The sequence below is a fragment of the Gossypium hirsutum genome, chromosome A10 (genome assembly GCF_007990345.1).
Source record: "Gossypium hirsutum isolate 1008001.06 chromosome A10, Gossypium_hirsutum_v2.1, whole genome shotgun sequence".
Taxonomy (NCBI): domain Eukaryota; kingdom Viridiplantae; phylum Streptophyta; class Magnoliopsida; order Malvales; family Malvaceae; genus Gossypium; species Gossypium hirsutum.
The window spans coordinates 107,618,392-107,633,320 of record NC_053433.1 but is presented as its reverse complement, the minus strand read 5'-3'; the positions used below and the strand labels follow the sequence as shown (position 1 = coordinate 107,633,320).

General features: G+C 36.2%; 1 protein-coding gene and 1 non-coding gene across 2 annotated transcripts; both read right to left on the bottom strand.

The window, feature by feature from the left end:
- Positions 1–410: 410 nt before the first annotated feature.
- Positions 411–2,333, bottom strand: LOC107895385 (caffeic acid 3-O-methyltransferase). The gene is made up of 4 exons (XM_041078003.1): positions 1,880–2,333; positions 1,023–1,333; positions 881–945; positions 411–795 (listed from the first exon to the last, which is right to left on the bottom strand). Exons 1-4 carry the CDS (start codon positions 2,305–2,307, stop codon positions 499–501), a joined length of 1,101 nt encoding a protein of 366 aa, XP_040933937.1. The 5' UTR covers positions 2,308–2,333; the 3' UTR covers positions 411–498.
- Positions 2,334–7,274: 4,941 nt separating this feature from the next.
- LOC121209050 (small nucleolar RNA R71) lies at positions 7,275–7,381 on the bottom strand. Its single transcript, XR_005904168.1, has one exon. It is a non-coding gene; the product is annotated as a small nucleolar RNA R71 (small nucleolar RNA).
- Between the last annotated feature and the right edge of the window lie 7,548 nt (positions 7,382–14,929).

The following is a 14,929-nucleotide window of genomic DNA, read 5'->3' as shown; positions in this document are numbered from 1 at the left end:
TGTCTTCAAGAGAATGATTCGGCGTTCTTGCAGAGTGGAACCATGCAGTAGCAGGCACGAGATAGATCTTCCAAAGAATAAGGTTTTTTTCGAATAAGCCAATTCATTTGGGATCCTGCAGATCCACTCTTTTTCCTATTCAAATATCAGCCCTTTATCTTCGTGTTTTCACCGTTAGTATTAATTATTTTTTTAAAATTTTAAAAATTATATTTTTAATTTTTTATATTTCTAAATAATTGTGATGATATTTAGTTTTTGTAAATAGTTTTTATTCTTTTTTAAAAAAAATTAAAATTTTTAAAAAATAATAAATGTTGGCGAGTCACCCATTTAGCAATTTATGTGTATGCAACGTCAGCAAAGTAAAAAAAAAATTTAACTTTTTCATTTATTTTTAGGTAATTTAACAAAAAAAACGCAATACACATCGTATCACCATGAAAATTAATCCAAATTCCAAACCTAACAATAATAAGATTGTACTAATTAAATTCATTATTTATGGAGTTCCATAACAGCCACCACATTGAAAACAAGGCACTTGAGTTGAAAGCTTGAAAATCCAGCATCCATGGCCATGGACTTGAACTGCTTTTCAGCCCTTTGCTTTGCACCAAATTGCGTAGCCATATAGAGATCCATTTGATAAATAAACTTAGCTGCATTGCTTCCCTCTGCTTCCTCAAACATCATGTAACTTATTACTATCACCTTCCCTTTCTCTTCCAATGCTTCGTAGCAGTTTTTTAGGAGTTTTAAGCAATGCTCATCATCCCAGTTGTGAAGCACTTCCTATCATAAAACACAAAGAAATTAAAAGTAATACAATCGTAAAGTTTTGAATCCATCTGATTCCTATATAAACATGCATATCTACCTTCATCATTATGGTATCTGCTTTGGGAACAGTTGAGAACATATCTCCTCCTACATGCTCAATGCCTGCATGATATCAAAGATCAACTTGCGAGCCAACTTAATTCAATTCACATGAGTTTAAAGTAGGGTTATATAATTACCAGGGAATGATGGGGCTTCTTGTACAACATGAGGCAATTCATAGTTAATGCCTTTAATGGAAGGGTATTTGGAGATGATCATGTTGAGTGTAACCCCATATCCACCCCCAACGTCTACCAAAGTAGTTACCCCTTGGAATCCATTGTATCTCTCAAGTATTTTCTTCATTATTATCTTAGAAAGATTTGTCATTGCGGTGTCATGTCTCTTCGCATTTTCTGGATTTAAGCTTTTATATTGATATGCTGGCATACCATGCACTTTCTCAAAGAGATTCCCACCTTCAAGGACCAGATCTTTGAACCGTAGCCTATATATATAATAAAGGATTCAAGTATACATGTGAAAGTTAAAAAGGAATTTTACGTACTTTAATGATTCTTTTTACAATCAATATTTTTAATAATTCAATTTGTTTGCATCTAAACGATTGTACAATTTCTCCATATTTTGACTCAAATTATAGAATTAAAATTTGATGTGTGAGTTGAACTTAAATTATAATTTTTATTGTTAATTTATAATGAATTATTCTTTAAGTAAATCTTACAAACGTAACAAATGTTTTGAATTACATAAATAATTTTTACGTGTATTGTTGTCATAATTGTTTCTTTAACTATAACTTAACATACAATTAAGAAGCATATATAATACAAATATAATTATTAAATTCGTTAATATAATTATACTTTATCAAACATTTAAATTCTCAAATCGATTTAAAATATATAAATTGAATTTGATTATAGTTAAAATTTTATATTATAATTATATCTAAAATATTTTAGATATCGGAATTCAAACCAAATTAAAATCAAATAATTATGAAAGAGAGTATTATAACTCAACGTACCAGACTTCAATGTCGGCCTTGTTGCTAGTAAAAGCAGCCAAAGATCCATTATGTTCGTCATTAACAAAAGCTTTACCAGCCGAAGTAACTCCATACACTCTTTCACCATCTTCTCCATTACCCGCACCGGTATCTAGCTTTCGCGAAACGCAAGTAACTAAACCATGGCAAGCGAGGAGCCGAAGCATGCGATCGATAAGGGAAGGAGCGTTGGGATTCTTCGCACGAATCTCCGACGCAATCTGGTTCGAAGAAAGCTTCACATCAGGACCTGCCTTCGTTAATATATCGAAGACACCGAGCTGAACTGCGGCATCCAAAACATAAGAAACCATGTGGGAGCTTCGTAAATACCAAGCATAACCGAATGCTTCTTCTTCTTCGGACATGGCGTACGATGAACTCAACTGATTCACGAGTGAATTCATTTCTTCTTCGTTTGGTTGATACTGGAAGAAGCTCTTTTACCCTAATTTATATTATAGTCTGTAGATGTGATCAAATATAAAGGCCAACTAAAAGGACAAAGTTAGTGAAAGACAATGTCCGAGATTCCAGCACCACGCTTGAAGACAATTAATTGGCTGAAAAAATAAAAGGGTGTATTTCCTCAGTATCATGATGTCATCCGTAGCCGGTTGAAGCCTCCGGTCAATGATTGTGTGCCCTGGAATTTTATATCCAAATTGGTGCATTTGACATCTTTAAACACCATTCTGATTAAGACGAAGCAGTGCCAGACGAACAAAACAATCCATTGTATTACTTCCTTATACTTCCATGCCCCACCAGATTACAAGACACAAATTTATAAAAGAAAATTTGAATTAGCGGTCTGGTAAAATTATCGACTTTTGAACTCACTATTTCAATGGATCCAATTATTGATTGAATAATGATTAAAAAAAATTATAAATTCGATTTAATTAATTGAATCATCATTATTTTATCTAGGTTTCTAATTTTTATCCATTCACAATTATTTATTTTATATTTAGTTTTATGCCATCAATTGATTTAATTCGATGATGACATCACTAATCAAATTCCTAGCCTCGATTCCCTTGTTAAGATTTATCCTATGGTCACGCAATATAATTAAACTATTGTCGCTATCCTTGACTATGGTCACTCAATATAATTAAACTATTGTTGCCACCCTTGGCTTGGATATCTTTACTTAAGTTGTGCACATGCACATCTTACCTTACCTAACTCAAGGGTCTAAGAGTGTTTAGATTAAAATTTTTAAAACTATAGTATTTTAGAATTTATCGATTCAAATACTTTATTTAGATATAAAATTGATTTAGGAAAAAATAGGTTATTGAAATTTTGCAAATCACAAAATAATTATAAAAGAAGAATAATTATATTAAAAATAAATAATATAAAAATATTCAATGTGGATATTTTTATATTTATAAGAAATTATAAATAATTTTAAGAAAAATGATTTTTAAAGTATAAGTTTTTATCTTATAGTGAGATCATGCGTACTAAATCCAATAAAATTAAATGGAACTTTGAAAAATCACTCTTTAGGCAAGGGCGAAGCCAGAACAATTTTTTAAGGGGGTTGAATGAAATTTTAATTTATTGTAGTATATATCTTTATAATTTTTAAAGGATTAAATTGAATTTTTATAATTTTAGGGGACCAAAGTGCAGTTTTACCTTTTACTAAATTAAAATTTTAAAAATTTTTAAAGGGCCTAAATAGCAATTTTCTATTTTAGGGGGGTCGAGTCCCCTGCTAGCCCCCCTCTAGATTCACCTCTGTCTTTAGGTAGAGTTTGTAAAAGGAAATTGAGTTACTAAAATTCCCTTTTAAAGTTATTCACAAATTTTGAAATTTTCCAATATATTTACCCAAACAAGTAAATTCATTTTTAGAATTTTGAAAACCTTTGTAAAAATGACATCTCTCCTATAAATTTCTCATCCAAACACACCCCAAGAGTTTTAGGCTTACATCCTCAAACTCCTTATTTCGATGGTACGTCACTGTCATGAGCATGCCACCATGAAATCTGGTTGTGTATAAAACGTCACACTTGTATACTAAGAGAAATTTATTGAACAATTCCATTTGTCTGATGCCCAAGCTTCCTACTGTTCTCGTAGTGCAAAGCATATTCCTGTTACAAATATGGTGTTTCCATCCACTTACAGCATTTCCCCATTAGAAGCATAAGATAATTTCGTCCATCTTTTGGAAAATTCCCGATACTAGTGTCCAACAATGAGTATATAGAGAGGAGCTTGTGGTGGTGACAAAGAGGTCGATTCGCCTGTAATAGTTGTAAAGCCAAAATAGGAAGAAGAGGAAGAAAATGAGAGAAAGGAGAAAAGAGAAAGGAGAGAAGATTATAGAGTGCTTAAGGTGCAAGGCTTAAGGGAGTAAAAAGAGAGAAGAACCCTCCTACATTGTGTGCTGGGTATATATTATTGGATCTGATGTCCTAAGTGCAGCATTTTGGTCAATATACACTTGTAATTTTTCGAACATATTGGTTAATAAAACAAATTCATTGATTACAATTAATATACTTTGTATTATTGTCCTCAAATGGTTTTTGCACCCAAAGTAAAATGAAAGAAAATGTTGGTTATTGGTTGTCTAATGTTTAACTAATACTAAGCGGTTTAACTAATACTAAGCGGTATCATGTGGTCGAATCGTAATACGAAAAGATAACTTGTATTAGTAGACGAACCTAAACATATCTTTAGCCTAATCGAAAATAAGCAAACTGATTGAAAGACTAATATGTCATCTATCAAGTCTAAATAGGCAGATGTCTTGTCTTGGGCAATGAAGCAGATGACTCTCAAAAGATAAAGACATAGAATGACTGACTAGACTGACAGTACATCGGACAAGACTCAAGCAGAATAGATCTTGAATCCATTTATGGATTTATTCACTTGTGATGTTCATAGTATGGCATACCTAAATCCTAAGTGGATGAAAAATTATGTATGTGTGACTCGTATACTTTAATGTAAGTAAAAGCCTGAGACCAAATAGATAATGAATCGAAATTTGGTGCATTAGGCGTACAATTTCTGCAGTATGTAGTGCCGTTCACAACAGTCGAATTCATAGCCCAAAACATGGGTAAATGATATCTTCTCATTGGCATTACATGGTTAATGAAAAGTAAACGTGGTCACGGGTCGTCCGTCTTTGTGATGGATGACTTGATCACTATTTGATAGTGATTGACTTTTCATGAAAGAAGATGTAATGGTTATCATGGGATAAAATAGGATCATATTGGAAGAACGAATATTATCCCAAAGAGATCAAGGATATCTTATAAGGGTGATAAACCTCAAAAGTAACATATTTTAATCCCATGCTTGGCATATTTTTAGATGATTTATCATAAGATTTAGTGAATTTGATGCTCCTAATCCTTTAATTTCGTGTTTTATATCCAGATAAGCATAGAAAAGCGACAAGTGCAAGAAAAAGGCTAAAAACGGACAAAATAGGTTTATTTTAGTGTTGCACATGGCCAGACACTTCCACATGGGTAATCCACACGCCCGTATGAACATACACGGGCAGACCACACGCCCGTGTGCCATAGCCGTGTCGACTTAAAACCATATCAAAATTGCACACGACCTGAGCACCATTACAGGGCGTGCCACACGGTCGTATCCCTGTCGAGACCTATTTTAATTCTACTCAAAAAAGACTAATTTTGGGCTATTTTAGGGATTCCAAGGTCTATTTAAACACACTAGGAGAGGATCTAGGGGGGACAGAAAGTAGAATTCAGAAAAATACTCGAAGACAGCCATTGGAATCAACTCGGAGGCAGGATTTACTTCAAGACTAAATATTGCCATTCAATTTCTACTGAAGTTTTTGGGTTTCTTTATGTTTTGCTGTTTTCCCAATTTTGAGATGTTTTCCTTCATTGTTATGAACTAAATTCCCTAAATACCTAGGGAAGATGAAACCTAAGACGAATCTTATTATCTTTTGAATTATATGATGAATACTTGTTATTATTCTTAATTATGAGTTTTAATCCTTGTTTTAATATTTCAAGATGTTAATTTAGGTTTTGATGTGCTTATCAGTGGAGCAAAAATCCCTATTTAAGAGTTGATCTTCCATAATTAAGCAGAGTTGATTGCAATCCTAGAGATAGGACAACATAAATCTATCGGATTAGAGTCAAATCTAATAAGGGAATCCATAGATAGAGTTATTGCGACAATAGGGGTTTTAATTTGAAAGAGATTTCAATTAATCAACCTAGAGTCAGTTGTTTTTAGTCTCGAGAGAGATATTAACATAAGCTAGGGATTTCTACGGATTAACTCAAGTGAATAAATTGTCTAATTCAGAAGTAATAAGTAAAGTCTAAGTGGATTCTTCCTTGGGTATTGTCCTCTCCATCGATTTTCCAAAAGTATTTTCCAACTTTCATCCCTATTGTGTTCTTAGTTAATTTGATAGTTAATCTTAGTTTAAAAATATTCCTTTAAGTCTTAGGCTAGATAATAAAAAGATAGTAATTACTAGTATTTTTAGTCCTTGTGAATACGATATTTTCGATCTCACCATAACCATACTACTGTTCGATAGGTGCGCTTGCCTTAGTCGAATTTTTAGTCAGTTTAGTGACCATCAAGTTTTTGGCGTCGTTGCCGGGGACTAAAATATTAGGAACGCTTGGTTTTTATTACTTTAGCCATTTTATTTTTATTGCAATTTATTTTTTTTTAATTTACTAATTTTTCTTTTATTTGCTTTTGGCAGGTTCTTATAGTTTATGACTAGAAGAAATCCGTCAGGACCTTTACTTTTTTATAGCAAAATTGAAAGCACAGTTCACAAAAATTATAGAGAAATAAGGCGAAGTTTACAGTACATAGAGGAAGAGCACGAGGACGACACCAATAATATCGAGGAGTTAGCTGAAAATCAAAATAATCTGCTGCCTCATGTGGTTGCCACAAATCCAGTGAATCAGAATCCTACTCCTCGTACTATACTCCTCGTACTGTGTACGACTATGCTAAGCCTAATTTAGCGGGGGCTAAATCGAGTATTGTTAGACCTGCAATTGCTGCAAATAATTTTGAACTGAAACCTAACATTATACAAATGATTCAACAGTTTGTTCAAATTGATGGTTTGCAGGATGAAGACCCAAATACTCATTTGGCCAACTTCTTAGAGTTCTGCGATACTTTCAAAATAAATGGCATTTCTAATGATGCCATTCGTCTTCAGTTATTTCCCTTTTCACTAAGGAACAAAGCTAAACAGTGGTTGAACTCGTTACCACGAGGTTCCATCACTACTTGGGAACAAATGACTGAAAATTTTTTACTAAAGTATTTTTCGCCGGCTAAAACGGCAAAGTTGAGGAATGATATCTTTTCTTTTGTGAAGATGGATTTAGAAACTCTTTACGATGCATGGGAGAGGTATAATGACTTATTGAGAAGATGCCCTCACCATGGGTTACCCTTATGGCTACAGGTTCAAACTTTTTACAACAGTTTGAACCCCTCAACTAGACAGTTAATCGATGTAGCCGTCGGTGGAACTCTAAATAACAAAACACCTAAGGAGGCTTATGAGTTTATAGAGGAGATGTCACTGAATAACTATTAGTGGCAAGTCATGAGAACAAAGCCAATGAAATCATCCGGTGTTTTCAACCTAGATGCAGTCACCATGTTATCAAACCAGGTAAAACTCTTGAATAAAAAGATTGACGGCCTATGTGGTTCTATATAGGTACATCCGGTGATACAGTGCGACATGAGTAGAGGTGGAATGAGCAATTCAAAATATTTACCTTTCAACCCCAACATGGAGAACGAGCAAATAAACTATATGGATAATAATCCTCGACCTCAAAATAATCCTTATAGTAACACTTACAATGCAGGTTGGAGGAACCACCCAAACTTCTCATAGGGAGGCCACCACCCCCTCATGGCTTCCAACAACAACCTTACTAGCAAGAGAAAAAGTTGAACCTTTAAGAGATGATGATGAAGTTTATTTCAGTGGCAGAAACCTATTTCCAAAACACTGAAACTGCACTTAAAAATCAACAAGCATCGATTCAAGGGCTCTAGAATCAAATAGGACAGCTAGCTAAAATGATTTCAGAGAGACCATAAGAGAGCCTGCCTAGTAGCACCGAACCCAACCCAAAAGAGCACGTGAAAGCAGTTACCCTAAGGAGTGAGAAAGTGTTAACTGAATCTAAAAGGAAGCTGCCACAATAAGCTGATAAGAAAGAGGATGAGGAGGTAAAACCCGAAATCAGTGAAAAACCAATGCTAAGGGAATATAAACCACCAATCCCATATCCAGCAAAGTTGAAGAAAGACCGCATGGATGCACAATTCGGTAAATTTCTTGAACTTTTTAAACAATTGCATATTAACTTACCTTTTGTTGAAGCTATCTCGCAGATGCCTACATATGCAAATTTTTTGAAAGAGCTTCTAACAAATAAAAGGAAGTTTGAAGAGTTGTCTATAGTAGAACTCAAAGAGGAGTGTTCGGCCATACTCCAAAATAAACCGCCAACCAAACTAAAAGATCCAGGAAGTTTTACTATTCCCTGTTTAATTGGTAGTTTAAATATTGAGAAGGCACTAGCTGATTTAGGCGCTAGCATTAATTTGATGCCTTACAAAAACTTCAAGTAACTTGGCCTTGGGGAACCAAAACCTACTAGGATGAGTATTCAACTAGCTGATAGATCTGTTAAATATCCTAGGGGTATTATTGAAGATGTACTAGTAAAAGTAGATAAATTTATATTCCCTGCTGATTTTGTTATGCTTGACATGGATGAGGATGTTGAAGTGCCTTTAGTTTTAGGTCGCCCATTTTTAGCCACTACTAGGGCTGTTATTGATGTGGGTGATAGTAAACTTGTGCTTAGGGTAGGTGACGAAGAGATTATTTTTAAAATTTATGATGCCATGAGATTTTCTAGAGAACAAGATGACTCTTACTATTTTATGGATTTTATTGATCATACTACTCAAGATTTTGTACAAGAAATCATTCATAAGAACACGTTGGAACTGTGTCTTGCCCAATGAGAGTAGGTAAATGACGATGATGCTGCGTTAGGTAAGACAAAAGCTGAATTAAATTCTAATGAGTCCTCACTGAGACAGAAGAGCTATGAGGGTATTGAGGTAAACAATGAATTAAAATTAAAACCCTCTATTGAAGAACCTCCTAAATTGGAATCGAAACAATTACCAAATCATCTAGAATATGCGTTTCTTGGAAATAATTCCACATTACCAGTTATTATTACTTCAGATTTGCAGCCAATCGAAAAGGACGAGTTACTTCAAGTGTTGAAGGAGCACAAAAGAGCTATAGCTTGGAAGATTTCTGACATAAGAGGGATCAGTCCTTCTTTTTGCACACATAAAATTTTAATGAAGCATGAATATAAACCTTGTGTGCAAGCTCAAAGCCTACTGAATCCTAACATGAAAGAAGTCGTAAAAGTTGAGGTAATTAAACTTCTAGATGCTGGAGTTATTTATCCTATTTCTGACAGTTCTTGGGTGAGTCCTGTGCAGGTTGTCCCTAAGAAAGGAGGCATGACTGTTGTGGCTAAAGAAAAGAATGAGTTGATCCCAACACGAACAATCACAGGATGGAGAGTTTGCATTGACTATAGGAAGTTAAACGATGCCAATGAGAAAAAACCACTTTCCCTTACCATTCATTGATTAGATGCTGGAAAGATTGTCTAGGCATATGTATTATTGCTTCCTAGATGGACTCTCTGGTTACTTCCAAATCCCAATAGCTCTTGAGGACTAAGAGAAAATGACATTTACATGTCCATAATATGCATTTGCTTATCGACGAATGCCTTTTGGATTATGTAATGCCCTGCTATTTTTCAGCGATGTATGTTGGCCATTTTTGATGAACTCGTAGAAAACATCATGGAGGTGTTTATGGATGACTTCTCGATATTCGGTAACTCTTTCCATCTTTTCCTTAAAAATTTAAAATGAGTTCTAATAAGATGTGAGGAAACGAACCTTGTACTAAATTGGGAAAAATGTCACTTCATGGTCCGTGAAGGGATTGTGTTTGGCCACAAAATTTCTAGCAAAGGGATCGAGGTTGACAAAGCAAAAATTGAAACTATTGAGAAATTGCCTCCCCTAGTTCAGTTAAGGATATCCGAAGCTTTTTAGGACATGTTGAATTTTATAGAAGATTTATTAAGGATTTTTCTAAATAGCTAAGCCTTTAACGAATTTACTAGAAAGAGATGTGTGTTTCAATTTCAATTAGGAATGTTTAGAAGCATTTAATACTCTTAAGGATAAATTAATTAATGCTCCAATTGTAGTTGCACCTGATTAGAATTTACCCTTTGAATTAATGTGTGATGTAAGTGATTTTGCAGTAGGTATGGTTCTTGGACAGTGAAAAGACAAGCATTTTCAACCGATCTATTATGCTAGCAAGACATTGGCAGCTGCACAAGAAAATTATACAACAACTGAGAAAGAATTGTTGGTTGTGGTTTTTGCTTTCGATAAATTTAGACCATATTTAATATTATCTAAAGTTGTCATTTACACTGACCATTCAGCTCTCCGATATCTCCTCACTAAATCAGATGCAAAACCTGGACTAATAAGATAGATTTTATTGTCGCAGGAATTTGACTTGGAAATTCAAAATAAGAAAGGAGCTAAAAATATCGCAGCTGATCATCTTTCCAGGCTTGAAAAGTCAAGTACCAAAAAGCTCGATGAAGTTGAAATAAATGACTCGTTCCTTGAAGAATAACTCTTTGCTATATCTGACTTTGAGATACCTTGGTTTGCAGACAATGCAAATTATTTAGCTGCTAACATTACACTAAAAGGGTTGACACATTAGCAAAAGAAGCGATTCTTTACTGATGTGAAAAACTACTTTTGGAAAGATTATTTTCTTTTTCGTATATGTGTAGATCAAGTTATTATAAGATGCATTACAAAGTCAGAAGCAATTAAAATCTTGGAACATTGCCACTCAAGACCGATTGGAGGACATTATAGTGGAACTAGGATCGCGCATAAAATGCTCGAATCAGGTTTTTATTGGCCCACACTATTCAAATACACCAACAGGTATGTTACTTCTTGTAATAAATGCTAGAGAACAAGTAATATCTCTAAACGAGATGAAATGCCTCAAACATATATGTTCTCATATGAAATATTTGATATTTAGGGTATCGACTTTATGGGCCCATTCCCTAGCTCATTTGGGAATAAATACATCTTAGTAGCCGTTGATTATATGACCAAATGGGTGGTAGCCCAAGCTTTACCTACTAATGATGCTAGAGTGGTGGTGAGGTTCCTTAAGAAATTCTTCCCTTATTTTGGAACACCTAGAGCAATTATCAATGATAGGGGTACTCATTTTTGCAATGCTCAATTTGATAAAACCCTTAAGTAATAAGGAGTTTACCACAGAACAGCTATCTCTTACCATCCTCAAACCATTGGACAAGTCGAAGTAGCAAACCGAGAGCTTAAACGTACCCTAAAGAAGACTGTAGAGTCAAATAGGAAGGATTGGACAATGAAAGTAGATGATGCTTTATGGGCCTATAGAACTGCTTTTAAGACCCCCATAGGAACATCTCCTTACACACTTGTTTATGGGAAAAGTTGTCATCTACCGTTTGAACTAGAACACAAGGCATTCTGGGCTCTAAAGTTTATAAACTTTGATCTCAAACTTGCAGGTGAGAAAAGGTTGATGCAGTTGAACGAGCTAGATGAGTGGCGAGCTAATGCATATGAGAATTCACGATTATACAAGGAAACAACCAAGCACCGCCATGATGATCGTTGAAAGCAACACAAGTAATTTGAAGCTGGAGATCTTGTTCTGCTATACAACTCAAGGCTTAAATTGTTTCCTGGAAAGCTAAAATCACGATGGTCAGGTCTATTCGTAGTCCAAATCGTTTTTCCATATTGCACAGCAGAGGTAAATCATCCAACCCATGGCACCTTCAAGGTAAACGGACATCGTCTCAAATTTTATAATGGTAAGGATTTTAAAGATAATATAGAGGAGCTATGGCTCCGCGAACTTGCCTAAATATGCCCACATGGTAAAGTCGAGCTTAGACTTTAAATAAGCGCTCCTCGAGAAGCAACCCGAACACTAACCCCACTAAATAAGTTATTTTTCTTTCATTTTTCATAGTTTAAATGCAGGTATTTTTGACACACATGGCCTGACACACGGGCATGTCCTACGTCGTGTACTCACCACGGGTTGAAGACATGGGCACGTCTTGAGCCGTGTAAACTCTTAAAGCCTTAGTGTTGATATTTGACAGTGGCGAACACAACCTGGACACATGGGCATGTCCATGGCCGTGTTAAAATAGGACACGCATTTTCCCAAGACAAAGTGACACACAGGATACGATAAATAGCCATGGCTGTACGATACGGCCGTGCGAACCGCACGACTAAGGGACACGGGCGTGTCCCAGACTGTGGTGAAACTACACTCCAATTTCTCAAAAATTGGCAGAGGTACGGAATACGTTAAATCACCACGGCCGTGCGAGGCAGCCGTATAACCTACATGGTCATTAAACACGGGCATGCCTGAGGCCGTGTGGGAATTTAAATACACACTGAAATTTTCAACAAGTTAGAATAGAAAACAGGCAGACCCCACGGTCGTGCTCAAAAGCCGTGGGTAATCTTGACTACAGAACACGAGCATGGAGAGTATAACACAGGCATGGGAGTAGTGAACCAGCCAGCACACGGCCATGCGATGCGACCGTGTGCGCCACACGGCCTGGACACACAGGTGTGGCCACAGCTCGTGGGCAACACTGACTTAAATCATCAGACCACATGCACAAACTAAGACACGGGCGTGGTGGAACTCACACAGGCGTAGGACACGGGCGTGGCAGAACTCACACGGGCATGGGATATGGGCGTGTGGCCCAAAACGGGGCCTGCACGATTGTAGCCCCCTTTTTAATTAAAAACCCTAACCCTAAAATATCCCTATTTAAACCTACTATTTACACCCATCCTCTTAACTATTCACCTCCTTGCCGCTGCAGCCCTACCCCCTACTCTGGCCACCAGTCTCTGACGAACCACCGGTGATTGATTCCCTCACACACGAAATCCCATCTCACCATTCACCATTCTTCAACCCCTTTACTATTGTGTGAGGGAACTGACTTATATGGAGCTCACTTTGGAACTGTGCCCAACATTCCACCTCTAGATAGTCATGGCAAAGTTCGACGACCCAGGTACAGTTCAATTCCGACTTGGCGGTCTAGTGCGTCAACTAAGTGTCTTAGAGTTCGGCGAGGCATTGGGACTTTATACCTACGAATTTTTGGAGGCTGAGGATTTTCCCCATCTTCACCGTCAGATTCATTATTCATCCCCATCCTGTTGGGAGGATCTTTCACCTACAGTAAGAGCCCATGATCCCAGTCATTCGAAGGCACCAGCTCTCTCTCCACCCCTACGATACATTCACGCACTACTTGCTCACACCTTAACAGGGCGACGAGAGAGCACTGGAGTCGTTAATACTCACGAAGCATACTTTCTATGGAGCATAAAGTAAGGGTATGTTTTTTATCTCGCATACTTCATCACCCTCGCCTTTCGCTATCAGACCAAAGGACACAAAAAGGGAGTCATCTGCATCGGCCCTTACGTGACTCATCTAGCTCGACACTTTAGGCTCCTGAACACATTGGCGCAATCCTCATCATTCACACTCATCGGTCAGATATCCCCACAGGGCATCTCAAGTTGCTCCACATGAGGATGATAGAGCATCGTCGTGGGCTCGATCCTCTTCAATACCGATTAGCATGAGCTACCGATCAGGATGACCCCAAGGATATTACTGATGATATCCCTTCCTTTCATGAGAACCCACCTTCTCAGCCACCACCGAGTCATAAACTAGTTCATGCGGCTGCTTCATTAACAGAAATTTCTGACCATCTGACTCGATTCGAACGATATTGCACTCAGTGATTCAATAGTATAAAGGCGACTTTGCAGCAGATTTGCCAGTATTTCCACATTTCGCCTCCAACACCACCACCTCACGATCCAGCTACCGATAAGGACTTTGGAGTATATTATTTCACTTTGTTTTTTTTCCTTTTTGTTTTTATTTTTATTTTTATTTTTTCATGTTCTAAAAGACTTTTATTAGTATATTTTTGAACCCCTTAATTATATGGCAGTTTCTTTATGAGTAACTATAACAACCCCATTAATATAACTCCCTAAAACGCTACTGGTGATATCGTAGTTTCAAAAGGTTCAGTCATTGGTGCTACTCAGGAATATACAAACAATCCTATGGGGAAAGATAATCCACGACTGTCATGTCCTGCTTGACCACGACTATAGCCACCACGACACCGACCACCATGATAACCTATTCGCTTGGCACTGTAATTGTGAAACCCAACCTCTAACACCACCTTCACCTCTGCCTAGTTACACATGCACTTCATTTCCAAAGTTTATAAAGTCGCTTTCGCTATTCCAAGCACTACATCTAAATTCAGAGCAATCTCGTTTCTCCCCCTCTTTATGATATTATGCTTTTATTGTTATTATCTATCTTTGTACATTGAGGATAATGTACATCTTAAGTGTGAGGAGGTTATTTATATGATTATCAGGAAATCCTTGAATTTTATCTTGTTCAAATGGTTTTCTCATATTACTATTAGAATGAATTTTGATTGATTTATGATTTTTATTGATATGTTTTGGATTAAAATATAGGTAATTACGCATTGATTATTTAAACTTTAGGACAATAGAGAATCAAGCATGATAAGTTGAAATTTTGAGAATTAAAATTGTTAGATTGTTTCCTTAAATTGAGGTATTATCTTGAAGTTCTAAATTTATAGGATTGACATTAAAAACCCATAATTTTTGTGAGATTTTAAGCTTTTCAGA